At 43.0% G+C, this 26220-nt stretch overlaps 1 protein-coding gene across 5 annotated transcripts in view; it reads right to left on the bottom strand.

The window, feature by feature from the left end:
- The window catches only part of poli (polymerase (DNA directed) iota), an 83929-nt gene extending 60289 nt beyond the window's left edge, over positions 1-23640 (bottom strand). For 2 of the 5 annotated variants that reach the window (XM_069923912.1, XM_069923914.1), the window contains exons 1-4: positions 23366-23640; positions 5501-5632; positions 3374-3538; positions 3210-3251 (exon numbers count right to left, since the gene is read on the bottom strand). In XM_069923912.1, coding sequence (XP_069780013.1) covers positions 3210-3251; positions 3374-3538; positions 5501-5632; positions 23366-23597 — 571 coding nt within the window. In that variant the 5' untranslated portion in view covers positions 23598-23640. The remainder of the gene's footprint in view (positions 1-3209; positions 3252-3373; positions 3539-5500; positions 5633-23365) is intronic. The other 3 variants (XM_069923915.1, XM_069923913.1, XM_069923916.1) reach the window with 3 other exon arrangements.
- Between the last annotated feature and the right edge of the window lie 2580 nt (positions 23641-26220).

Below are 26220 nucleotides of genomic sequence, written 5' to 3'. Positions count from 1 at the left end.
GAGAGCTATCCTCTCCTCCTATCACTTCTCAGCTTTTTTTTCCCCTTTGACCTTCTCACCTGGATGCACTAATGATCTCTTTCTTACCTGTTAGCCTGTGCTCCTCCTCTGTCCTGCTTTCCCTCTACTCCTCTCCTCCTCCCCCTCCCCCACCATTTTAGATGCCAGTTTTTGCTTATTCTTGATGAAGAGCCCAGACCCTTTACTTCCTAATGATATCATGCCTCCAGCACGTTGGTGTATTGCTCATATTACAATGTTACAAAACATTGCATTTGGAAGGATGTGATTGAACTGGAACAGCTGTTAAGAAAATATTTGTAAGTACATTTCATAAGGAGAGATTGGATAGGTTGGATTTATTCCCCGCTGGAGCATGGGATGCTCTTATGGAGGTACATGAAATCATGAGAAATGTGGGTGGGATTGATAGTAAGAATTTTTTTTCATGACAGGGTGACCTCAAACAAGAGGACAGAGGTTTAAGGTGAGAGGGAGAAGGGAGAAGGTTCAGAAGAGATCAGAAAGCAAAGTTTTTCACACAGAAGAGGTGATGGAGGGAAATAATAATTGCAAAATTTAAGAGGCATCTAGACAGGCACTTGAATAGCTACTGACGTATGGGGACAGATGAGATTATTTTTAATTTTTTTAAATATAGATAGGTACAAGAGTTGGCATGGATTTGGTAGGCTGAAGGACTACATAATTCTACTTCTCTACTTCTCTACTCATTCCCTCCAAATCACACACCATATGACTGGGAAATATATTGCTATTTCTTTAATAATTGATCATTTCCCACCCGATAGCACTGCCAAAATGCCATCATATTGGCTGCAACAATTCAAATAATTGTGTATTGGCAATAAATACCAGCATTGCCATTGATACCCATACCTCACAAAATGCACTAGGTAGTTTCAGTTAATTAATTTTGTTTTCAATTAAGTTCATTGAAATATATATAGCATATAATTATTTGAGCATTTTAATTTTTTTTAATGAAATACATTTTACTGAAACATTTTTGTGCAGATATCTGTTATCAGGTCCATCAAAAATGCTTTAAATCAAGCTTTTCTGTTATTTTATCAATTTATATATGATTTGCATTTAACCAAAGATTCTTAAATGAGAAATTGTGCAATAGTCAAGATTTCCCATCAATGTTCCTACTTTGATTTATTATTTTTCTCCCTTTTTTTTGGTATCTACTAGGATCGTTATCTCATATACATTTTGAAATCAATGGAATTGAATGCTGGAAGGCTTCAAAATGATCAATGGATGCTATTGCACCCATTTAATCGGGTTTCTCTATTCCCATATTATTTTGTAGAAGAGCTTTAATTGATTAAGAGCAAAATATGTGTCAAACAAACTGAAATTACTGATTTTTCCCATATCAAAAATTAAATGTGTATTTTCTCACTTCCACATTTTTCTGTAGGGAAACACGATGCTCCGCAGTGGAAATTTTACTGATTATGGCACTATATATTTTTGCTCACTGTGAAGCAACTTTTGTTTTTGAACCATATTCAGCTGCGTTTACACAATGAAAGAAAACTTTTGAGTCCTTTCCATCTAAACTTGCAAGACCTCAGAAACACTTTCTAAACTCAAGATAAATCTGCAGAGTTTGTAATTCTGGGGTAATATGATAATATGCAACTGTTCAAACAGAACTATCATCAACATCAAATTCAGCAGAGGTATTTTAGGTAAACAAGCCAGCAATGCCAAGACACATCTTTCTGGTTATTCTCAGGCTTCTTACAGTCATGTAACAGCACAGGAACAGGCCCTTCAGCACATGTACAATAAATAATGTAAAACAACTTACTGCATTAAACTGTTGGACTCTCTTGATAACATTTTTGGAGGAGCTGAGTAAGTGTGCTGAGGGTATATGGACCTCACTGAGACCTCTGTCAAAGACGCACACAAGGGATATGTCCAAATAGCATCTACAACAATCCAAAATGGATTTGGTAAAAGGAGGAAGATGATGGTTGAGGAATAAGTCTTGATGTTGGTTGCAATCTGGATGTGAACGATTGGTAAATTCACAGATGGCTCAAAGATTGATGACATTGTTTCTAGAATGACGGCTCGTAAACTGTCTCATGTAATGTCAGGCTTTTGATTAATGACAGCTTCTATCAATGTCACTGCTCAGGGCACAGTGAACTGAAGTCTCAGGGATCGACAATTTTATTGCAAAGGAACACTGAATTTAATGGTACAAATTATTTTGCATAGCAGAATACAGCAAAACACTTTTCTGTGTTAAGTAAAGGAGATTAAAATATAACTACTAAACATAATTGGATATATACTGTGTGGTTCTTGAACAAGTCCAATTTGGTTCTTCTCCTTCATGTAAATGATGAGTTTACAATTGGAGATTATAAAGTAAAGGCCCTCAATGAATAGTTTAACAAAATTTTTATGATATTCATTTCAAAATATGCCACCTGTAAATAGCACAGACCACTCAAGCAAAAGCAAATCTTTATAAAGTAGGCAAGGCCCATTTCAAACAACTTATGGGTGATCAGCTTGACATAAGACCCCCTAATGATTTTTACTTACCTCTCTTCCCACACATCCCTCTCTCCCTGCAATAGACCTAGCCTGAGCACATCCCTACTTCTCCCTCAATGAGGTCCTGATCCACGACTTCAACCCAATTGAAGCTGGGACTCTTCCTATTCCACTTTCCTCAGGGTTTTCACTTGCAATACCCACCCATCCCAACTTGTTTTCCATTCATTGAATGGAGGATATTTCTAGACCAAGAGTATTACCATGTCCTTGAACTTGGCGAGAGAAACAAAATCAACCAGACTTTCTGTCCTTTGTCAGCCGTGTTCTATTTAAATTTAAAATGTACTTACAACACAATATAAACTGATTGCAGCCATTGAAACCCATGCTGCCCAATTACATCCAATTGACCTACAACCCTGTACATTTTTGGATGGTGGGAGGAAACTGGTGCACCCATGGAAAACCCACGGAGGTAATGGGGACAATATACAAACTCGTTACAGACAGCACTAGATTTGAACCCTGGTCGCTGGTGCTGCAATAACATCGTGCTGACTGCTACACTCTTTAAATTGAGCATAGAAGGCTCATCTTTAAAGCCTTTTAAGTTCTGTAATTTTATGATACTTATGAGACAAGAAAATATCTACCTGAATGAAGTATCTGAGAATGACTGGTATTTGAGAAACTGCCTACATATAAGAAGGGGGAAAGCAAAAAATGGAGTATCAAGACTTTTATACAAAAACAGCATGAAGAGAAAAAACTTTAAAATTACAAATATCTAGCTATTTTCTAGAGAGGATGCACGTACCTGTGATTTGGTATGATACTTCCCTGTAGGGTGTCAAATCTTCTCCACAGATAAGGATCACATGGGGGCACCTGTCTTTTGCTACATTGACTGACATTATTTTATTAACCCCATACTTTCTGGCTTCATAATTACAAGTGACTACTAGATGTTTTTGATGAACAGCTGAAAGAGAAAAAAAAGAATTTAAGGGATCAGGATAAAATTAATTTTTTTAATAGACACTCCTATGAAATGAATCTGTAGAGCATTTTCTGTCATAGATTCATTATTCTAAAATATTTTCAAATAGGTGTTAGCTGTCAACTCTTGGGGAAAGATGAAAGAGTTGCATGAATGAAAGGGGTGCAGGGCAATATACTTACGTGTACCTGTAGAATGCAGAGTCGTCAGCCACACATGGCAAGAATAAACCATACATGTATTTGAAGTCATGCTGAATGTGTAGAGGCAATAAAGGGCTCTACTTTTCACCTGCAAAGAGTTTCCTGACAAGCCTGGTAACCCAAATTTCACATTGGCCCATAGGAGTTTACATGCATTGTTTTAATGCTTACTCTTTGCAGGAGTAAACTATCCCAAATTGCATGTTCACGTCTTGTAACTTCAATTTGAGAACTGCTTTCTTAAGGGAGAAATATTTTCCTCATCCAATCAATGTGGCAGATATACCGCTTTAAGAAACATTCCTTGTAAAGAAAATCATCCCATCCACTCGAATTTGTGACAATTTTATGGATTCTCCAACCAGAGTAATAGTCTTTTACTTCCTGTTCAGGGGAACACAACCTAGTCCTCTTCGAGGGCTCAGTAGTGGAGAGGGTCAAGAACTTGAAATTCCTGGGTGTCAACATCTCCAAGGATCTGCAATCACAAAGAAGGCTCACCAGTGGCTATACTTTGTGAGGTGTCTGAGGGGATTCGGTATGTTACCCAAGACTTTCGTAAACTTCTATAGGTGCACTGCGGAGAGCATTCTGGTTTGTTGCATCACTGCCTGGTGTGGAGGCGTCAACTCTCAGGACAAGAATAAACTCCAGAGGGTTTTTAAGTCGTCCTGCGACATCACAGGCACCAGACTTCACTCCATCGAGGACAGATACAAGATGTGGGGTCTTAAAAAAGCAGCCTCTATCCTCAAAGACTCCCACCACCCAGGTCATGGCTTCTTCACTCTGCTACTATTGGGAAAAAGGTACAGGAGTCTAAAGAGGAGCATTCAATGGCAAAAGGAGAGCTTCTTCTCCACTGCCTTCAGATTCCTGAATAATCAATGAACCAAGGACACTGCCTTACTTTTCGTGCACTTTTTTTATACATAATAATGCTGTAAAATGGACAAAATATAAATGTTTGATGCTATGCTGCTGCAAAGCTTGTCCAAGACAATAAATTCTGACTGATTCTGAATACCCAAAGACATTTTGAAACTCTATATTAAATTTCTTATTTTAATGCTTCTGTTTCCTTAAGCATTGCCTAATTCGGACAAGAAACATTTGAATATTTAGCTAATTGCTTCACTCACTAATGCCTGGAGGCCGACCAATTTAGGTTAGGCAGGTACATTTACCGCTGTAGGACCAGAAAGTACACTCATGTTCCTCAAGACCCAAAAAAATCAACATTTGGGACCACTGGTATGCTGTGCCTCAACCTCCAGTTCCAAATCTCACCCAATTAATACCAACAATCTTCAATGCACCTTCCCACCAAGAATACCCTGACTTTCTGACCCAGCCCAGGCCCATTTATCTTTGCAGAACCAGGACTATGGAGTTGCTCTGGCAACCCAGTTCAAGTGGACAGCCAACTCCTCTCACTGCAGTTCGTCAGATTGTACATTTTCAACTTCCCATTTGGTGTTTCTGGTTCCTGGTTAAATTAAGTATTAGGGTGACAGAGTCAACTGGGAAGTCAACAATATGAAAATAATGGTGTTTGGAACTAAACACACACCATCATCTTCAGAGAAGATATCTTCCTGGGCTCTATGCATGATTCCAGACCAGTGATATGCTTAATAACAGACATTTTAAGTAGGCTTGCTACAGATTAGTATATTACAAATGCTAAAATTACAAAATGTGAAACAACCCTTTTTAAAACAATAAAATGTTTAATTACCTAAAGGCATTCCTTTGTATTCAGGATGTTTCATTGTTTCCACCTGAGCATAGAAGCAATCGATATCAATGTGCACAATTACCCTGAATCCCTGGACATCAGAATCTTGGAAGGTATCCTTATAACAATCACCTGCCAGAGAAAAACCACAATGTTCAATGGAGCTTTCCAAATTTGAAAATAAAACTACATACATTTCTGCACTCTGAGTGGGAAAGCTGTGCTCATGATAATAGTTTGATGAAGACAGGTTATGTGCAGATTATGGAAGGGGGTTAGATTAGTGCAGAGGGGAAAGTGTTTATTCCTACACGACCTAACCCACCCGCAGTGCTGTAAAGGCACTTACTCAAGCAATCCAGTTGGTGGAGGTACGATGACTATGGTAGTTGGGTCATGGTGATGAGTGAATGAAGTGATCCCACATTAAAGGGGTCAAAACAGAGCTGCTTGTCTTACACTTAATCAGATTTAAAATTAAACATTGCATGTTGGTTTGCCAAGGATTCAGAAAAACTGATAGAGGAAGAGAGAGAGGCAAGAGAGGCTGGGTAGCTCAGATATCTTTCAGAATTAGTCAACAGCCAGGAGCAGCCCTCCATGCACCCATAAACAACTTAACATTCCTTATCTTCCCCTGACATAACAATGACCCTATAAGGATGGGTTGATCAAATCGGATGCTTTTTTTAAAGTAGGTTGGTTTGATCAACTTTGAAAGGTGAATCCTAAGCAAACAGAACCTCAATAATATCAGTTACTTCGAGAATATTTGCACAAAAGCAGACTGACTGCCTGTTCTGTGTATATGCCAGGTGAAAGTTCCTTTCTACTATTATTTTTTTATTTTCCATCTTGACAGCTAGCTAGCATCTCAATCCTTGTTGGCAATGAATTAAAATGTAAAAGAGGTCTTCTTGAATGTTTTTTCACCTCTGAAGTATACTTGAAAAAGGAAAACCAAAGGACTATGGGGAAAGAGTAGAGAAGTGTGACTAATTTACAGCTTTTGCAACGTACCACATTGACTTGATAGATCAAATGGCCTCCTTCTACCTGAATGTTATTTTTTTAGTAAATATTATGTACTGTTCCTTCTCCTCAGAAACTTTTCAAAAAACTGATTTCATCAACTCACTCCTCATTACGGCATCTCAATCCATCAAAATACTACTTCATCTCTCATCTCTTTCTCCTCTCTAAATTTCTTGAATGTTTTGGAACCTGCCAAATCTGTGAATGTATTTTCTCTACTAACTCCATGCTTGATCATTTGACAACCTTTGCTGCATCAGATCAAACATTACTCTCCCTAGTCATCCATTTGACTGCTCTCACATGGTTCCATTCTTAACTGCAAGGGCCTGCTGTTAGTTTGAGTCCCTCAATAGTTTTTGAGTCCTCCAACTTCTTCACTACCTGTTTGCAACATCAAAGAAAATCATGACTGGTCACATGATTATCTTGATAGCGCCTGTTCACTCTAATCTTTTCTTTTGATCTCTCAATTTGCTGCACTGTGTGCCTAATGACTAATCCAAGTCAAGCAAAGGCAAACATGAGATTGACACTTCCTCACACCAAATATTAAGAAAACCAAAGTCGTTGTCCAAATTTGGTTCCTCTCAAACTTCATTCCTAAGCAATTCTCTAATGCTTTTTTTCACTCCTTTGACTATGTGCTTTTTAAAAAAAAATCTCAACTGCCTTTAACATCCCTGCAAATATGTTTTAAAATATTATATCAGAAAGTGTTTATTCCCCAACAAACAGTGCTGTTGGAATTTGGAGTGTCAAGCAGCATCTGTGGAGGTAAAATGTGACATTGAAAATTTTGTTTGAAACCCTGCATAGGATTAAGTGGGAACAGGAAAGATTGCCGATATAAAACAGTGCCTAGCGTAGGGAGGGAGTGTGTATGAAATAGAGGTTGCAGGTAATCGGTGCAATCAAGTTGGAAGAGCAGGATGGAAGATAAAGCTAGATGGGCAGAGTATGATGGGAATATGGAACCAGGGCATTGGAGAGATGGGAATAATGGGAGAAGAAAGCTAAATTGTGCGGGAGAGCACCAGGGTGTGTAGGTTACTAATTAAAATAATTTTTATTCTCTGTCCCTGCCACAGTCTTTGCCTGATGCAGATATTTAAAAATTTAGCATTCTATCTGACCACATTGACCATATCACCATCAGTTATTGAATCCATATCTTTTCCTTTCTAGAGTAACAGCACAAAGAACATAGAAGAGCACAACACACAAACAGGCCCTTTGGCCTACCATGTCTCTGCTGACCATGATGTCAATTTAAACCAATCCCATGTGCCTGCACATGGTCTATATATCCCTCCACCCAGTTCCAAAATGCCTCTTAAATGTTATTGTCATCTCTGTTTCCAACACCTCCCCTGGCAGTATTGAAATCTTGCAAATCTCCTTTAAACCTTTCTCCTCCAACCTTAAATCTATGCCCTCTGCATTTGACATTTCCATCCTGAGAAAAATATTCTGACCCTCTCCCCAGTCTATGCTCCTCATGTTGTTCTTCAGCTTCCAATGCTCGAGAGAAAACAATAAAAGTTTGTCTAACCTCTGTTATTACGACTACTCCCTAAACAAGGTGCACCTTTTCACCCCCCTCAAAGCCTCCAGATCCATTCTGTAATGCAGTGATCAGGAATGCATGCAACCCATTCCAATGTAAATGTGATATTCCATATTCCACTTTATAGCCACACACTGCAGATATTCAACTAAATTTAATTGAGCATATCCAATCTGAGGGCTCATTTATGAGAGGAGGCAAAAACTAGGTTCAATTACTGTCAGTTGATCTCAGCTATGGAGGGAGGGAGGGGAGAGTAGCAAGGGACTACCATTTGTCTCCGCATCCTTTGACTAAGGGTGAGGGGAAAATGTGTGCATTCACCTCTGGAGTTGCACAGAAACCAATTATTGTGTTTCTAGTTATGGGTTGGATCCTATCTTTACATGATAGTATAAAACTGACTGAAGAGTCAATGAAAACGGACACACAGTAAATAATGTGAGAGGCTAAAATTGAGTCACTGATTTACAAGCTTTTATTCACAATGGACAGGGACCTCCTCCTGTGCCGTGTCCTGGGCTTTCTAGAAAAGGATCAAGGGGTAGAGGGTTTATACAAGGTTTAAAGAGGGAGGGGCCACAGAATGGGGCAAAGCCAGGTAATCAGGAAGACAACAGTTCACCACGTTCACTCCTTGTTTTTTTTTAATTGTCTGGCAGGGTGACGAGGGTTACAAGGTCTTACAGGTTAAACCGGTCTGATGGCATTATCTTCCATACTGACTGGTGCAGCACTGGTTGTTGGGTTGCAGCTGGGTCTGCTGTCTCTCCTGGACTTCGAGCACTGTGTCAGTCTGCTGGGGGCATGATGGCTTGGCCAGAGTGACTGGGGTGAGGGGAGAGTGCAACGGTACATATTACACGTCTGTGGAAGTGGGAGGGGGGGTGCTGCTTGGATGGTATGCTCCTTGGGGGCCCCCACATGCATGAGGTCCCAGATGGAGACCATTTCCTCACGCCCCTCTGGGTAGATCACATATGCCTAATGGGGGTTCGCGTGGAGGAGCTGAATCCTTTCAAACAGGTGGTCAGTTTAATGGCACCTCATGTTTTCATACCAGGACTGGCCCTGGAGATGTCAGCCAGGAGGGTAGTGTGGTTCCTGATGCAGACTTCCTGGGGAATGAGAAAATTCTTAGGTGAGAGATAGCATTAGTGGCAGTACGCAGCAGAGATCAAGTGGCTTGGAGTGCCTCTGGAAGGACCTCCTGCCAGCGAGAGACAGGCAGTCCCCTGGACTTTAGGTCAAGGAGGATGGCCTTCCACATGGTGCCATTCTCTCTCTCTATCTGACCATTCCCCTGGGGGCTATAACTTATAGTTCTGCTGGTGGTGATAACCTTGGCCACCAGGAATTGGAGCTGCTCAACGGTGATAAACGAGGACCCCCGGTCACTCTGGCTGTATGACAGGTACCTGAACAGGGTGAACAGGTTGCTCAGGGCCCCAATGACTGTCAGGGCAGGGGATGGCAAAGGGGAACTGTAAATACTCGTCAATAACCATGCGGTGGTGCTGGGGCTAGAGTGCTATGATCGCATACTCTTGTATAGTGGCCCTTCTTCCTGAACTTGAAGCACATCACGTCTCTCTCTTGGGGGGGGGGAGTTTGCCTGACCAAGTAGCACTACGGGTGCTGCTGGGAGACAGCGGCTGTGGTAGTCTCATTAATTGGGCATTGTAGCAGATCGGTAGCACAATGGTGAATCCCGTGTTGGCCTATTTGCAGAACACTTCTGCGGTGCGGAAGGCGACCTCCAGTGACTTTGCAAGGTTGATTGCCCCTTTCAAGTCTAACTTACTCTGCTCAAGTAACCTCTGGTGCACATAGTCAGACCTGATGCCTGCAACATTGGCATCTCATATCATGTCTTCCATGTTTTGGGCTGTCAATAAAGCTGGAGGGCCCAGAGGAACTCATTGCCAGATTCGCTGTCTGCAGGTGGCCAGTATATGTCTGGCGTATACTTCGTTAACTTTCTCCCTGTATTGTCCTATTGTCCCTTGAGTATATCTATTGCTTCCACGTATGTGGTGGTGACCCTGATCATTGGGAACACTCGAGGTCCAACTTGGGAGAAGATGCAGTCTGTTTGCATTGGTGACCACAATGCTGGCTGAGTTTTGTAGGAAGACCTCGAAATAGCGTAGCCAGAGTTCGAAGCTGTCTGAGGCAACAGGCAACTGTGGAATAATCTCCAGCTTGTCAGGTTTCAGGAGTTGGCCCATTATCAGCGAGGAAATAAAAAAAAATTGTGAATAGAATTGACACGCAGTAAATAATACGAGAGGCTGAGACTGAGTCACTGATTTACAGGCTTTTATTCACAATGGACGGGGACCTCATCCTGTGCCGTGGCCCGGGCTTTCTGGGAAAGGGTCAAGGTGTTAGTGGCATTATAGAAGGTCAAAAGAAGGAGGGGCCACAGGTACAGTCATAGAATGGGGCGGAACCAAGTAATCAGGAAGACAGCAGTTCAGCATCTTACCACAAAAACAAAATAAGGAGAAATGCAAAACATGTTTGCAATAAACTATTTGCATATTGCACAAGTCAAGATCTGCCTCAGAGTGGGATCATTGAATGAAATCAAGACTAGAAAATCCTTATTATCCTAATTTTACTTCAAAGGTTGGTGAAGGACACCCAAGAATCCTACAACTGTAAGACAGAGGAGTGAATGTCTTGAAAACAGAGAGTAAAAACCAGTTGTAGCAAAAATAAATCTTTGATATCCTTCAAAAAGAACAGGATCACAATTGTTTGAACTGGATTGAAAGTATTGATTCTAGGGTTGAGATGACATTGACTCCAGGGATAAACAAGCCAGCAACTCTTGAGTTTTTATGAAATGTCTGTTGCATTTTTCAGGAAGATAAATAGAGATATCTAGCACAGAAACAGCCCCTTTGGCCCACCTTGCCCTTGTCACCCTGTATGTTGGATTTAAGCTAGTTCCATTTGTCTGTGCTTGGCCCATATCCCACCGACTCTTTCTTTTTCATTCACCCAGCTAAATGCATTTTATAATCACAATTGTACAGCTTCTTTTGGCAACTCATTTCATAAATCCACCACCCTCTGTGTGAAAAGCTTGCTCATCAAGTGCCTTTTAATTATTTTCCATCTCACATTAAACCTAAGCCCACTAGTTAATAACCCCGCTCTGCTTGGAGAATGATTGTGATTCTCTATGCACCTCATGATATTATTGTGGTGGTAAGTCATACATGATGTCATTACCCCACTAGGTCACCAGGTGGCTCACCTGGTGACCTTGTATATAAGCCGGGGGTAGGGGGGGGAGGGGGAATCCCTTCCCCCTCATTTGGGCCTAGGTTTGTACAGAGGCAAGACCAAGGCCTCAAAGCTTAGCTGTATACCAGTCTATTAAAACTAGTGTTTTACCTACACTCTGCCTCGTGTGGTTTGATGCTAGTCGCCTACAATTTAATAGACTGCTATACATCTCCAGAATGGACACCCCGCTAGACCTCGACTCAGCCGAGACCCGACTCGGGGCCCAGGAATGGAAACGGGCCCTGCGCACGTGCAGCCGAAAACGGACCGGCCAGAAAGCAGTGAGATCAGGATCGAGAGAGAGGGGGTAGCCCACCCCACAGTCGTGGTGTATTTTGGAGGGGTCAGAAACACCCCGGGACAGGTAACGAGCAGCAGATTGCCCTAGCACTTCACAAACGCACCGGGACCAGGATCAGCCATGCAGTACGCAGAGATCCCGGGGCAAGTAACGAGCAGCAGAGTGCCCTACCTGTTTGCGAACTCACCAGGGCAGCAGGTGGGGTACCTGGTGTACGACCAGGTGTCATGCCAGACATTGTCCAGCTAAGGAAAAGGACTGCTCGAGTTGTGGAAAGAAGAGGCAATATGCGAAAGTATGCAGAAGCCTCAAGGCTCCCGCGAAAGCCCTCTCTCATGCAAATGAGAGCCGGGAAAGATCTTCTCCTTCCCCCACAGGCAAGACGAAGCAGAGTGCCATGTGCTGTCGGCCATCTTGGAATGCCGGGCAGAGAACACAGTGACTAGATGACGTTTTCGGTACTGAGTATTGCGATTGAGGTTGGGATGAAAGCTCTTAACAGAATGGAGGTAGCGCCAGGCTGGCCTCATTACGACTGAATCAGGCGAGTCTGCATGACCTATTGGACGCGACTATTAGTATTAAGGTTAACGGGGCTACTGTAAATTGTTTGGTAGATAGTGGGAGTACAGAGAGATTTATAGACCAAGGGTTGGTAGAACACCTAACTTTAAAAATGTACCCCAGTGACCATCAGATCCTAATGGCATCAAACAACTTTGTGACTAAGGGCAACCACTTCTGCAGGATCACTCTGGAGATCCAGGATACGGCGTATGAGGAGTTTAAATTGCTGGTGCTCCCACACCTCTGTGCTCCAGTGCTGCTGGGGTTGGATTTTCAGTGCCAACTGAAAAGCATCACAATGGTGCACAACGGACCGCTTCCCCCATTAATCCTTAGAAGGAAGTGCTACAGCAACCTCACGGACCTGAACATAGAGCCCCTCCCTTTATTCATGCACCTTACGCCTGACTGCACCCCAGTGGCCACCAAGAGCAGGAGGTACAGTCCAAAAGGCAAGGAATTTATTGGTGCAGAAGTCAGTAGACTCCTGCAGAAGAACATTATTGAAAAGAGTTCCAGCCCCTGGAGAGCATAAGTAGTGGTTGTGAAGTCCGGGGAGAAGAGGCATATGGTCGTAGACTACAGTCGGAACATCAACAAATTCATGCAACTAGATGCATACCTGCTTCCGCGTATCGCGGACATGGTAAACAGCATTGCCCAGTACAAAGTGTTCTCCACCATCGACATCAAGGGAACGTACCACCAGTTGCCCATTAGAAAGAGCAATAGGATATACATGGCGTTTGAAGCGAACGGCAGGTTGTATCAGTTCGTCCGCCTCCCCTTTGGTATCACCAACAGGGTATCCCTGTTCCAGCGGGAGATGGACCGCATAGTAGATGAGTACCACTTAAAGGCGGTGTTCCCGTACCTGGACAACGTTATGATCTGCGGCCACTCACAAGCTGACCATAATGCTAACCTACAACATTTTTTTCAGACAGCAAAGGACCGCAATCTAACGTACAATAAGGATAAATGTGTTTTTAGCACCAGGAAGTTAGCGATCCTAAGCTACGTGGTACAAAACGGGGAAATCAGCTTGGACCCGGCCCGCATGCGCCCGCTGCTAGACCTCCCCATCCCTAATTCTCAAAAGACATTAAAGAGGTGTCTGGGGCTGTTTGCATACTATGCGCAGTGGGTCCCCAATTACGCTGACAGGGCCCGCCCACTCATAAAGGCCTCAACTTTTCCCCTCAGCCCTGCTGCTATCAAACCCTTCAAAGAGATCAGGGATCAGATTTCGAAGGCAACCCTGCGATCCATTGACGCGACAATGCTTCAGACATGGCGTTGGCTGCCACCCTGAATCAAGAGGGGCGGTCGGTGGCCTTTTTCTCGCGGACCCTCCAGGACCAATAATCCATGGCATTCATGTTCGATAACCAGAACAGGGGGAAGATAACGAATGATAAAATCTTACGCTGGAGGATAGAATTGTCGACATACAGCTACGACATCCTATACCATCCAGGGAGGCTCAATGAGCCCTCAGACACATTGTCCAGGGGCACTTGTGCGGCCCTTAATCACATGTCCAAGCTGCAGAGCTTGCACAACGAGCTGGGCCACCCGGGAGTCGCGAGGCTCTTCCACTTTGTCAGGGCCCAAAACCTCCTGTTCTCAGTGGAGAAGATACGGACGGTAAGCTGGGGTTACCCATCTGTGCGGAGTGTAAACCGCAGTTCCACCGGCCAGACAGAGTCCCCTTAATAAAAGCTACCAGGCCTTTTGAGCGGCTTAGCCTTGATTTCAAAGGCCCGCTCCCGTCCTTTGACAGGAACATCTATTTCCCAAACGCTATCGACAAATACTCATGGTTCCCCTTTGCTATCCTGTGTCCTGATGTCACCGCAGCCACAGTTATAAAGTGCCTGCAATCTATAATCAGTTTACGTGGGTACCCTAGCTACATGCACATGGATAGGGGTGCTGCCTTCATGAGCATCGAGGTCCAACAGTACCTCAGGGATAGAGGCATTACAATCAGTTGCACTACGAGTTATAACCCTAAGGGGAATGGGCAGGTAGAAAGGGAGAACGCCACCATCTGGAAGACGGTTCTACTATCTCTCAAAGCAAAGGACCTACCAGTAGCAAGGTGGCAAGACATGTTACCGGAGGCTCTGCACTCCATACGCTCTTTATTGTGTACTACCACTAACGTGACACTACTTGACCATATCTTCTCTTTCCCGAGAAAAGCCATGACAGGCACTGTGCTGCCTAGATGGCTGATGTCGCTGGGACCAGCCCTCCTCCGCAAGCATTGCAGATGCCACAAGACGGACCCGCTGGTGGAGCCCATGGAATTGTGGCACACGAACCCTCACTATGCCTATGTCGTGTTCGAGGATGGACGGGAAGACTCAGTGGCCACCAGGGACCTCGCACCGGCAGGAGACATGGGCGGCGCAGAAGAACTACAGACCCCTACAGTTCGGCAGGGCGGGACAGCAGACGACGCAGGAGCACCACAGGCTCCGGTGGATCAGCAGGAAGGAACCACGGTCTACGTGGGAGGGTCACGGACCCCCATGGAGCAGCATGAAGAGCGGCAGATGAACACACCCCCATGGCGGAAAACCCTGCAACCACGCACCATACCCTCACCCAGGGCCAAGACCCCCAGGCCCTGGCACCCCCCACCTCCCCCGCCCCGACCCCTTGAAAGTCCAGAAGGAAGAGGAAACCACGTCAAATACTGGACTTATGAACGGGTGCAAAGAGACAGAGGGGGTGGGGGGGAGGGCCAATCACAATTTTTTAAGGGGGGGTGGTGAATGTGGTGGTATGTCATGCATGATGTCATTACACCACTAGGTCACCAGTTGGCTCACCTGGTATATAAGCCCGTGGGGATCCCTTCTCCCTCATTCTGGCCTTGGCTTGTACAGAGGCAAGACCAAGGCCTCAAATCTTAGCTGAATACCAGTCTATTAAACCTAGTGTTTTACCTGCACTCTGCCTCGTGTGGCTTGATGCTAGTCGCCTACAATTATACAGCTTTTTAAGGTCACTCTTCAACCTTCTACACTCCGGGGAAAATAGTCCCAGTCAATGCAGCCTTTGCAGTTCCAGGTTAAGATCTACATGAATATTCTCCTCATCCTTTCTAGCTTAATGGCAGCTGAATGCCCAGAACTGCACACAATGAAGAAAATGAAATTAAATGTGCCCTATTATAGTTAACCAGAGGCTATTTGGCCCATCATGCTTGTGCCTTCTCTTTGAATGCCAGAGACTCAGAGTCCAACAGCAAATAGAACCTTCACCCCACATAGAATTGACAATGACAATCAAACATCCCCATAGATTTTATGAACCACCTACAAACACATTGGAGGCAATTTACAGTGGACAATTAACCGAAATGCTGGAGGAACACAGCTGGTCTTTTACCATCCATATATTGCCGATGTTTCAGGCCTGAGCCCTTCAAGGAATAAGCAGAATGAGCCAAAAACAAGAAATCTCAGAAAATCAGACAATGCTGGTTGGGGGAAGAATCCAGACCAACAAAGTGTTAACTTGATATGATAAGGGGAGAAGATTTATCATGTCTGTGCAAAAGGAGACAAGGACGGGAGAGACAGAGCTGAGGGAAGGGGATTGGGGAAGGAATAAGAACAGATGGGGTTGTAGGGGGTTTAATGAAAGCCAGAGAAGTCGATATTAATGTTATACGGTTGGAGGGTGCCCAGTCGGAAGATGAGGTGTTGTTCGTCCAATTTGTGGGTGGTCTCAGTCTGGCAGTGCATGAGACCATGGACAGATATGTTAGCAAGGGAATGGGATGGGGAATTGAAATGGGTGGCCACTGGGAGATCCACACTATTGCGGCGGCAGAGCCGAGGTGCTCAACAAAGCAATCTCCCAGCCTGCGTTCAGTCTCTCCGATGTAGAGGAGACCACAACAGGAACTCCAGATGCAGTAGATGACCCCTGCAGATTCACAGTGAAATGTTGTTTCACTTGGAAGGATTGAACACAGATCACTGGAGTGGTGAGAAAGCAGTTCTATGAACGGTACCACTGGGCTCTCCAAACAGCAATCTAATTTTTCCCACTTGCCTGTTCATTTCCTAAAACCTGAAAATTATTTCTTTAGAGTTAACTGAGGGCAGTGATAAATTTTAAATAGTCACAAATACTAATAAAGTGTGGTTGTTACTGTCCAAGCCCAAACGTTCACCAGAGAATATATTAGTTCTGTAGACAACTCTTACAAGCTTCAAATATTGAAAAAAAATCTATAATTTTTTCAAAAAGAAAAATAATTCTCACTAATTTTAGTTCAACTTTTATACACAAATACACAGTTTCCTTCAACAGCCAGGTGCAGAACATAACAGATTCAACAGATGTTGATTTGCACAACAGAAATATTCCAATCAAGCAAGTATACATAGAAGATAGTTGAGGAGTAGATCTTGTTGCAATTAAGATCTCTAAAAAGAAATATGCATATTTCCAATTTGGTTTGTGCCACTGGACACGTGGGCCATCCAGAAGCATTCTTTACCTACACCTGAAGCATCAATAGACAATAGGAGTGGGAGTAGGCCATTCAGCCAATCGAGCCAGCATGGCTATTCATTTAGGTCATGATTGATCTTCCACTATCAGTACCCTGTCCCTGTCTTCTCCCCATAACCCTCAATTCCCCTATCCACAAGAACCTTATCTAACCCCCGCTTGAACTTATCCAGAGAACCCTCCACAAGCATCCACAATTCTCTGCGGCAATGCATTTCACAGACCAACAACTCTCTAGGTAAAAAAAAAAGTTTTCTCATCTCTGTCCTAAAGGACCTTCCCTGTATTCGTAAACTATGGCCTCTAGTCCTGGTCTCCCCCAACATCGGGAACATGAAATGAGTTTCTATCGTGTCTAATCCCTTAATAATCTTATATACTTCAATCATATCTCCCCTCATCCTTCTAAATTCCAATGTATACAACCCCAGTTTATCCAACCTTTCAGCATACGTCAATCCCACCATCCAGGGAACTAACTTTGTAAATCTGCGCTGCACTCCCTCAATAGTGAGAATGTCCTTCCTCAAATTAGGAGGCCAGAATGGGACACAGTACTCCAGGTATGATCTCACCAGGGATCACCAACTGCAGAAGGACATCTTTTCTCCTATACTCTATTCCCATTTTTATGAAGGCCAACATGCCATTTTCCTTTTTCACAGCTTGTTGAACCTGCATACTAGCTTTTAGTGACTGATGTACAAGTACACCGAGATCACATTGCACTTCCCCACTCTCTACTAACTTGACTCCATTTACAAAATAATCTGCCTTCCTGTTACAGCCATGAAAGTAGATAACCTCACATTTATCCATATTAAACTGCATCTTCTATGCATCTGCCCACTCATCTAACCTGTCTAGGTCTCCCTGCATTTTCCTGACATCCTCCCCACACTTCACACTGCCACCCAATTTCATGTCATCTGCAAATTTGCTAATGTTATTTATAATTCCCCTTATCTAAATCATTAATATATATGATAAACAACTGAGGACCCAACACCGAGCCCTGCAGGACCCACTTGTCACATCCTGCCATCCCGAAAGTGACTTATTAACCTGTTTCACAGGTCAAGACAAGTATTTTGTCAGAAAGCATTGTGACAGAGTATATAGAGTATACAGATATGTTTTTGGGAGATAAATTGGGAAAGTTTTGTTAGAGTAGTTTACATACAAACACTTTAAAACAGATCTTATTTAAAATACTGGAGTTATGCCCATGGTAGAAGTATTGGCTCCAGAGCTTTTGCAAGAGCTTTGAAGAGTGCTCAAGAGACTTTACTAATGGATTGTTGTTTACAAAAGGCAACAGATGAAAGAGCATGTTGGAGCTGCTATGTCTGGAACAGAACTTGCTGTTCTGAGAGGGTCATGTGGATTTGCAAGCAGAGAGAGTCAAACATGCTTTCTCTCATAGAGTCTGAAAGAGAGAGAGAGAGAGAGAGAGAGAGAGAGAGAGAGAGACAGACAGACAGACAGAGACAGAGATCATTTGTACAGTTTTACAGCCAGCAGACAGCAGCTGGGACTGGAACAGGACAAGCTGGCAAGCCCATTATTTTGGAAGACAGCCTGGTCAAAGTCCTTGCAAGAGGAGAGGACTGGCTAGCTAATGTTTCACTTGAAATTAGAGAAACAAAAAGGAACTCTGTGGTGACCTGAAAGAAAGAGGATATCATTTGGAGAACCCTGAAGGGACATGTCTTTTCAGCAAGACAATGAAGTGGCTGATTAAAAAGGAATCAGTTGTGTGTGTCCAGTGTATAACAAATCTCTCTCTGAAAACTGACAAGAACCTTCCCAAGCGGTAACCATTTACCTTTCAAGCACCAAAGCCTGGTGAACTTTATAAATGTTAAATTCTGTGCAAAGTATAAGAATTGCTTGCAACCAGTGAACTTGGAGGAATGAGAAATGAGATTGGACTGTGAACCAAAGAACTATTCTGAACTTACACACACATTACATACATATGCGCTTACAGTTAGAAGGGGGTTAAGTTAGGTTAATTACATTATAGAGATAAGTTAAAACGTGATTCCGTTTTCTTGTTTAAAGATAATTAAAAGCAACTTTTGTTTAAGTAACCATTTGTCTTGGTGAATATCTATTGCTGCTGGGTTTTGGGGTTCTCTGGGCTCGTAACAGCATTTACTCAAAGAAACCTTTTACCATTGTACATATTTTGTATGTTTCATTTATTAATAAAGTTGATAATTATCTAATAGACAGGGCCTGTTAAATATTTTCATTACAGATAATTTATTTTCTTATTTCATACTTCTTACAAATTTCCACGTCAGAATGAATGGGCCAATTTATATGAGGCATAACTGGTGAGGAAAAAAGTCACTTCTGCATCTAACTAACATGGCGCTTCTAAGTGATTAGCAGGACTGAAAATCTGTGTGCTTCATTACAGTGAAGTACGACTGTGGCAAAATATACGCTTTGCTTTTTTTTCCACTTTATAGGGCAGTAATCACTGGGCTGCAGTCCACAATTTCCTATGCACATAAGGGAAGTAAAAATTATTCAAGCTCTACCCTCGCCCCACCTGCCCCGAGCAGAACAAGAACAGACTTCATCAGGTTCTCACTTTCCACCTATCAGCCTCTGCATCAGACACGTTAACCTCCAACACTTTTGCCAACAATAAGATAACTCCACTACTAGTCACATCTTCTCCTCTCCACCCCTATCTACTTTTCATAGGGTTTAGTTACCCTATTTTGTTTTTCTCCTCCCCCCCCAACCTTCCATCCCCTTAGGCACTTCCCACTCAAAGTACAGAAAGTTCAAAACTTGTCTCCACATCTCCTCTCTCACCTTCATCAACTACAGCTTGGCTTTCAATACCATCATTCTCTCAGTGTTGGTCTGTACCCCCCTCTCCAAGTGGATCCTTGATTTTCTCACTGGAAGACCACAATCAGTACAAATGGAGAACAACATCTCCTCCTCACTGATTATCGACACAGGCTTAGCCCACTGCTCTACTCATTAAACACCCATGACTGTGTGGCCAGGCACAATTCCAATGCTATCTTTAAATTTTGCCAATAACGACACCATAGTTGTCGGCAGAATTACCAACAGCAATGAAGAAACATACAGGAGGGAGAGAGATCAGCTCGTTGAATGGTGTAACGACAACAACCTTGTGCTCAACATCAGCAAAACCAGGGAGACGATTGTGGACTTCAGGAGGTAGTCAGGGGACATGACCTAGTTCTCATCGAGGGCTCAGTTTCAGAGAGGGTCAAGATCTTCAAATTCCTGGGTATTAACATCTCTGAGGATCTGTCCTGGAGCCTCCACATTGATGCAATTACAAAGAATGCTCGCCATCAGCTAAACTTTGTGGGGTGTCTGAGGGGATTCGGTATGTCACTGAAGACTCTCGTAAACGTCTTCAGGTGTACTGTGGAGAACATTCTGGCTAGTTACATCACTGGTATGGAGGCACCAACTCTCAGAACAAGAATAAACTCCACAGGGTTGCTAACTTGGCCTGTGACACCACAGGCACCAGACTTCAATCCATCAAGGACATTTACATGAGACAGTGTCTTAAAAAAAAGCAGCTTCTATCCTCAAAGACTCCCACCACCCAGGCTACGCCCTCTTCACTCTGCTACCATCGGGGAAAAGGTACAGGAGCCTAAACACAAGCACTCAGTGGCACAAGGACAGCTTCTTTCTGCTGCCATCAGATTCCTGAATAACCAGTGAACCAAAGACACTGCCTGACTTTTCAGGCACTACATTTTTTTGTAAGATGGTTATAATATGATTGTTTGCTCTATTGATGCTGCTGCCAAACACCGAGTTTCATGACTCGTTCATGAAAATAAATTCACAAACAGACCAGGTGAAGCAGAGCTTTACATGCACATCATCCAGCCTTATCAACTGCATTCAGTGTACCCAGTGTGGCCTCTTCTACATTGGTGAGGCCCAACACATTGGGTAGTCACTTCGCCAATTTGTTTGTGTGTCTAACTTCCTGTAGTCAATCATTTTAATTCTTGCCACCTATATACCCACAGTATTTGGGACAAAAACATTTTTTTTCCTTTATTTGCTCCAGTTTTACATTTGTAATCAAACAATTCATATGTGATTAAAGTTCACATTCCAGATTTTATTCATTTATTTGTACAAATTTTGATTTGACCATGTAGAAATTACATCAATTTTTGTGGGCTAAGTGGAAAAATGGATCAGCTCATGATTAAATGGCAAGGCAGACTCAATGGGCTGAATAACATATTTCTGCTCCTATTCCTTACGGTCTTATATTGTAAGCTCCTCTTCATTGGTCAGGGCATTGAGTAAATAAATCATGTTGCAGTTATATAAAATTTTGTTATGTCTCATTGGGAGTATTTTATGCAATTCTGATTGCCACAATACAGGAAGGATGTGGCGGATACAGAAGAGATTTACCAGGATGCTACCTGGATTAAAGGGTTTATACAGAGAATGGTGGATGCCTGGAAAGGGTTGTCTCGGGAAGTGATGGAAGAAGTTATGATTGTAGCATCCACACAAGTACATGAGAAATAGGAGCATGAGTGTGATATCTGGCTTGTCGAGCTCTCTCCACCATTCGCTAAGATCATGGCTGATCTAGCCCTGACCTTGTCTCCACTTATTTGCTTTTTCACCATCACCCTTAATTCCCTACAATGTAAAAATATATCTTATTCTGTCTTAAATAAATTTTGACGTATCCTCTCCTGTTTCTTTGCGCAGAAAATACCACAGATTCACTACTCGCTGGAAAAAAGGAGTTCCTCCTCATTTTTGTCCCAAATCTACTTCTCTGAATCCTGAGGCTATGTCCCCAGGTTTTGGTCTAACCTACACGTCGAAACAATTTTCCTGACTCCACCAAATCTATCACATTTATAATTTTATGTTACTATAGTATCGTCTCTTATTCTTCTTGTATAAGAAGCTCCGAGAGACACTTGTACATGCAGAGAAGAGAGGTCTATGAATCATGTGCAAGTCGAGTTTTAGCTTAATTTGGCCATCATTTTCAGCATGGACAATCATGGGCTGAAGGACCTCTTTCCTGCTGTCTTGTTTTGCTTGAGTTCATTAAAAAATGAATCATACATTTCTCTGCAATATTTTCCATACGCCAAATTCGGAATTCTTCCTGTGTTATGTAAAATGCACTTGAGGTCCATCCAGCCTTTTTCATCCATGTTCATTGCAGCTTCAGTGAATGGATCATGATGGGTCACACCAATGAACGAAGTGCTATGAAGCCAGCTGGGGCTTGTGGTGGTTCAGAAAGGTCTACATTTATTTTAAAAGTTGCTGAGTAAATGCAGAATACATGCCTGCACCCGCCTCAAATGTGGCCCTTTTACAGGGCTGCTCAAATTAATTCTGCAGTGCAAAACTGACATTTTAAAAGACTTTTAAAAAGATTCCCATGCCTCTAGACCCATAGTTCTAGTGACAAATATTGCTCCATGGAACCCACAGAAGCTGGAAAGATAGTTGCGGTAATGCAATATTCATGGCGGAATCAAGATTGAACTAATGATACTTAGTGGGGAGGAGGGGAGGGGTGAAGGAGGGAGGGAAGGGGGGGTGTATATTCAAAAGGGAAATGTTTGTGTGTATTTTGGTCAGCATGGTTCAGTGTAAAAAATAAAAAAAAATTATAAAAACACTTGATACTTTGACACTACTGCGAAGACTGATGAAGGTGGAAATCTTCTTCTTTGGCTTGGCTTCGCGGACGAAGATTTACGGAGGGGTAATGTCCACGTCAGCTGCAGGCTCGTTGGTGACTGACAAGTCCGATGCGGGACAGGCAGACACGGTTGCAGCGGTTGGAAGGGAAAATTGGTGGGTTGGGGTTGGGTGTTAGGTTTTTCCTCCTTTGTCTTTTGTCAGTGAGGTGGGCTCTGCGGTCTTCTTCAAAGGAGGTTGCTGCCCGCCGAACTGTGAGGCGCCAAGATGCACGGTTGGAGGCGAGATCAGCCCACTGGCGGTGGAAATAGTCCCTTTCTAAAGCTCAAACATCTGATGGGAGCAATTATAAATTGCCCTGATATAGGTCCAAGGTGCACAATACCCTCACTTATTCCCTCCCTGAAAGGCTCATCAACACCGTCAGGTCTCCCTCATTAGTAACAGCGTGATCATGTAACATAATCAGGCGATCACGTGACCAGTTTTTTTTTGCATGGGATCCCAGGAAATCCCTGCCTTGGGATGAGGCACTGTTAAAAATGGGCACATTTCTTTGGTTTACTTCTATTTTGTATGGACATGTTTCGGCTACTTTTCAGGCCTAAAATGAGGAGGAACTACCTTTTCCAGCGAGTAGTGGTAGATCCTGGGCAAAGCCAATAATAAAAGCCACGCTCTTCCAGGTCGCCTGCGCTTGGTTGCATCTGATCATCAAGTCCCCTGCAGGTCCGCTCCTAGTTTGTTGAGCCCCCCACCCCCCCTTCCCCTTGCCGTCGACAAGATAGAGGTTGCCTTTCAGTTTCACTGGTACCTTTCAATTCACTCCTGGCTTCTGCGAGGGTCCGACGGCCGTCAACTGTGCAACGCCATTCTCGATCGTCCTCCTCCTGCGAGCTGAAACGGGGGTCAGCTGCAGGTCCACTGTCATCTCGCTCCATCATCGGATAACAGACCTTCGACAGCATCGACCCGGAACTCCAGCGAAGCAGCAATAAACCCAGAAACCGCACAAGCGGTGGACAACCAAAATAAATAGCAACCATTGAATCGACACGTTGCCGTGATGGTGAATTGGCTCACGGCCACACACACACCCACACACACCCACACACACACACCCACACACACACACCCACACACACCCACAGACACACCCACACACACAGACACACACCCACACACACACACCCACACACACACACCCACACAGACACGCACCCACACACACACAGACGCACCCACACACACACACCCCCACAGACACACACACACACCCACACACAGACCCACACACACACACTCACACAGACACACACACCCACACATACACACACACAGACACACACCCACACACACACAGACACACACAAAGAACCCCCCATGCTTTTATTTCTTCATAGAAAATGCATTTCTTGAAAATCAATGAAAAGGCAACAATTAGACGAACCCTCAATGTTCGAACGTATTCTTAAAATGAACAAGCGTAACATTATCCCAGTACCACATCTGAAAAATCCTCATGGCCTTTAAGTCTCGAAATTATGACAGAGCAACTGGTTCCTTTCAGATGAAGGACTCTCCGAATAAGACAGAAAACCAAGCGCATCGAATGAAACTCGAAACAAATCGGATCAATCTTCAGTGTCACATTAGACAAGTTTCTGAGCTATAACATTATGCTGTTCAATGTCATTCTCTGACGTGCAACCCATTGTTCTCGTGATTAATATAATTTCCATTGAGCCTGAGTTCTGCCCTTGATGTCAATAAGTAAGCCTAATGTTTTTTTTAATGGAAATAATCAAAAAACTGTTAACAGATGGAAAAATACTGCAGACTTGCCTCTTGGTTTGCTTATTAGCCTCTTTGACCAAAGAGCTTGGACCATTATACACCAGTGTTTCCTGGAAATAATCAATTTCTCAGAACAAACAAGGTAAGGCTGTGGTGAAATGCAGCAGTGGTGGCCACTGAAGGAAGCTGTGTCTGCATCAACCATTGCCTCTAGCAGTTCACACTCTTCTGCCATGGTACTTTAAAAACTGATTTATTATTTTTGACATATTCCACTTCATGAGGCTGCAGATCTGTGCATTTTATTGGTTTCATTCTGATGTGCTCTTACATTGGAACTCCATGCAAGGCATAAAATCATACAAATTTAAAGCACTGAAGGAGACCATCTTGCCCAGTCATTAAAAAATGTGGCTGAATCCACTTCCAAATTGTCAGTCTATATCATGTCAATTTGAAAGTTCAATAGTTCATCCAGTTATTTTTTGAGCATGGTGATTGAGATATAAAAACAGGGATTTCCAGACACCAAGCTTGATTTGAATTACTTTTAATCAGCTCCTTTGCTAATCCTACTCAACATACCCTAAATCAAAACCACCTTGTTATTTACCTCATTCTAAAGGGAAATTGATCCTTCCATTTCACCATTTTCTTTGCATTTTGCAATTTTAACACTCCCCTTAACATTATTTACTCCACAGAAAACAACTGCAGGCCAGCAGATCACCCTCATGATCAAAATTCTCCAGATTTTACAAACTTAACTGAATCCTTTAGAGCACTGTCTCATTTTCTCTGTTCATGATGATCATATATGTACACCATAATCAGTTAGCCTGTTTATATAACATGTTCTTAATTTCTATGACTTTGCATAGGAAAGTAAAATTCCCATGCACATTTGTAACTACTTCTCCAAAAATGTGTGGCCATGCACTACATCTGCTCCATCTCCATGATCCATCTCCTTGAAACTTACCATTTATTATACAAGTAATGGATGTGGAATCGAGGCCAAAAGTCCTTGTTCTGTGCTGTATGATTCTATGACTCTATTGTTAAGTTCCCTGAGTGACAGAATATAGATATGTTTTTGGGAGATAAATTGGGGCAGGGTTTTTAGTGTAGGTCACATACAAACACTTCAAAACAGATCTTATTTAAAATACTGGAGCTCTGCTCATGCTGACATGTTGGGGCCAACAGTCTTTGCAAAAGCTTTGGAAAGTGCCCAAAAGACTTTACCAATGGATTGTTGTTTACAAAAAGGCAACAGAGCTGTCTGGAGTGGAACTTGCTGTTCTAGGAGGGTCATGTGGTTTTGCTAGCAGAGAGAGTAAAACAGGCTTTCTCTCTGTGTTTGTGTGTGTGTGTGTGAGAGAGAGAGAGAGAGAGACGTACACACACAGATCAGTTTTACAGTTAGCAGCAGCAACTAGGACTGGAACAGGACAAGCTGGCAAGCTTGTGGAAAACCCCATTTGGAAGATGGGTTGTGAGTGCTTAGTTCAGCCTGGTCAAAGACATTGTGGTTCATGCAAGAGGAGAGGACTGACTGTCAAATGTTTCACTTGAAATAAGGAAACATAAAGGAACTCTGTGGTGACCTGAAAGAAAGAGGTTATCATCTGGAGAACCCTGAGGGGGCACATTTCTTCAGCAAGACACTGAAGTTGCTGTTAAAAAAGGAATCAGTTGTGGGTGTCCAGTGTATAACAAATCTCTCGCTGAAAACTGACAAGAACCTTCCCAAGCGGTAACCATTTACCTTTCAAGCACCAAAGCCTGGTGAACTTTATAAATGTTAAATTCTGCAATTTCCTGCAACTAGTGAACTTGGAGGAATGAGAAATGAGATTGGACTGTGAA

The sequence above is a fragment of the Narcine bancroftii genome, chromosome 3 (genome assembly GCF_036971445.1).
Source record: "Narcine bancroftii isolate sNarBan1 chromosome 3, sNarBan1.hap1, whole genome shotgun sequence".
In the NCBI taxonomy this organism is placed as follows: domain Eukaryota; kingdom Metazoa; phylum Chordata; class Chondrichthyes; order Torpediniformes; family Narcinidae; genus Narcine; species Narcine bancroftii.
Note: the sequence above shows the minus strand (reverse complement) of the source record. Positions and strands in the feature narration are given on the sequence as shown.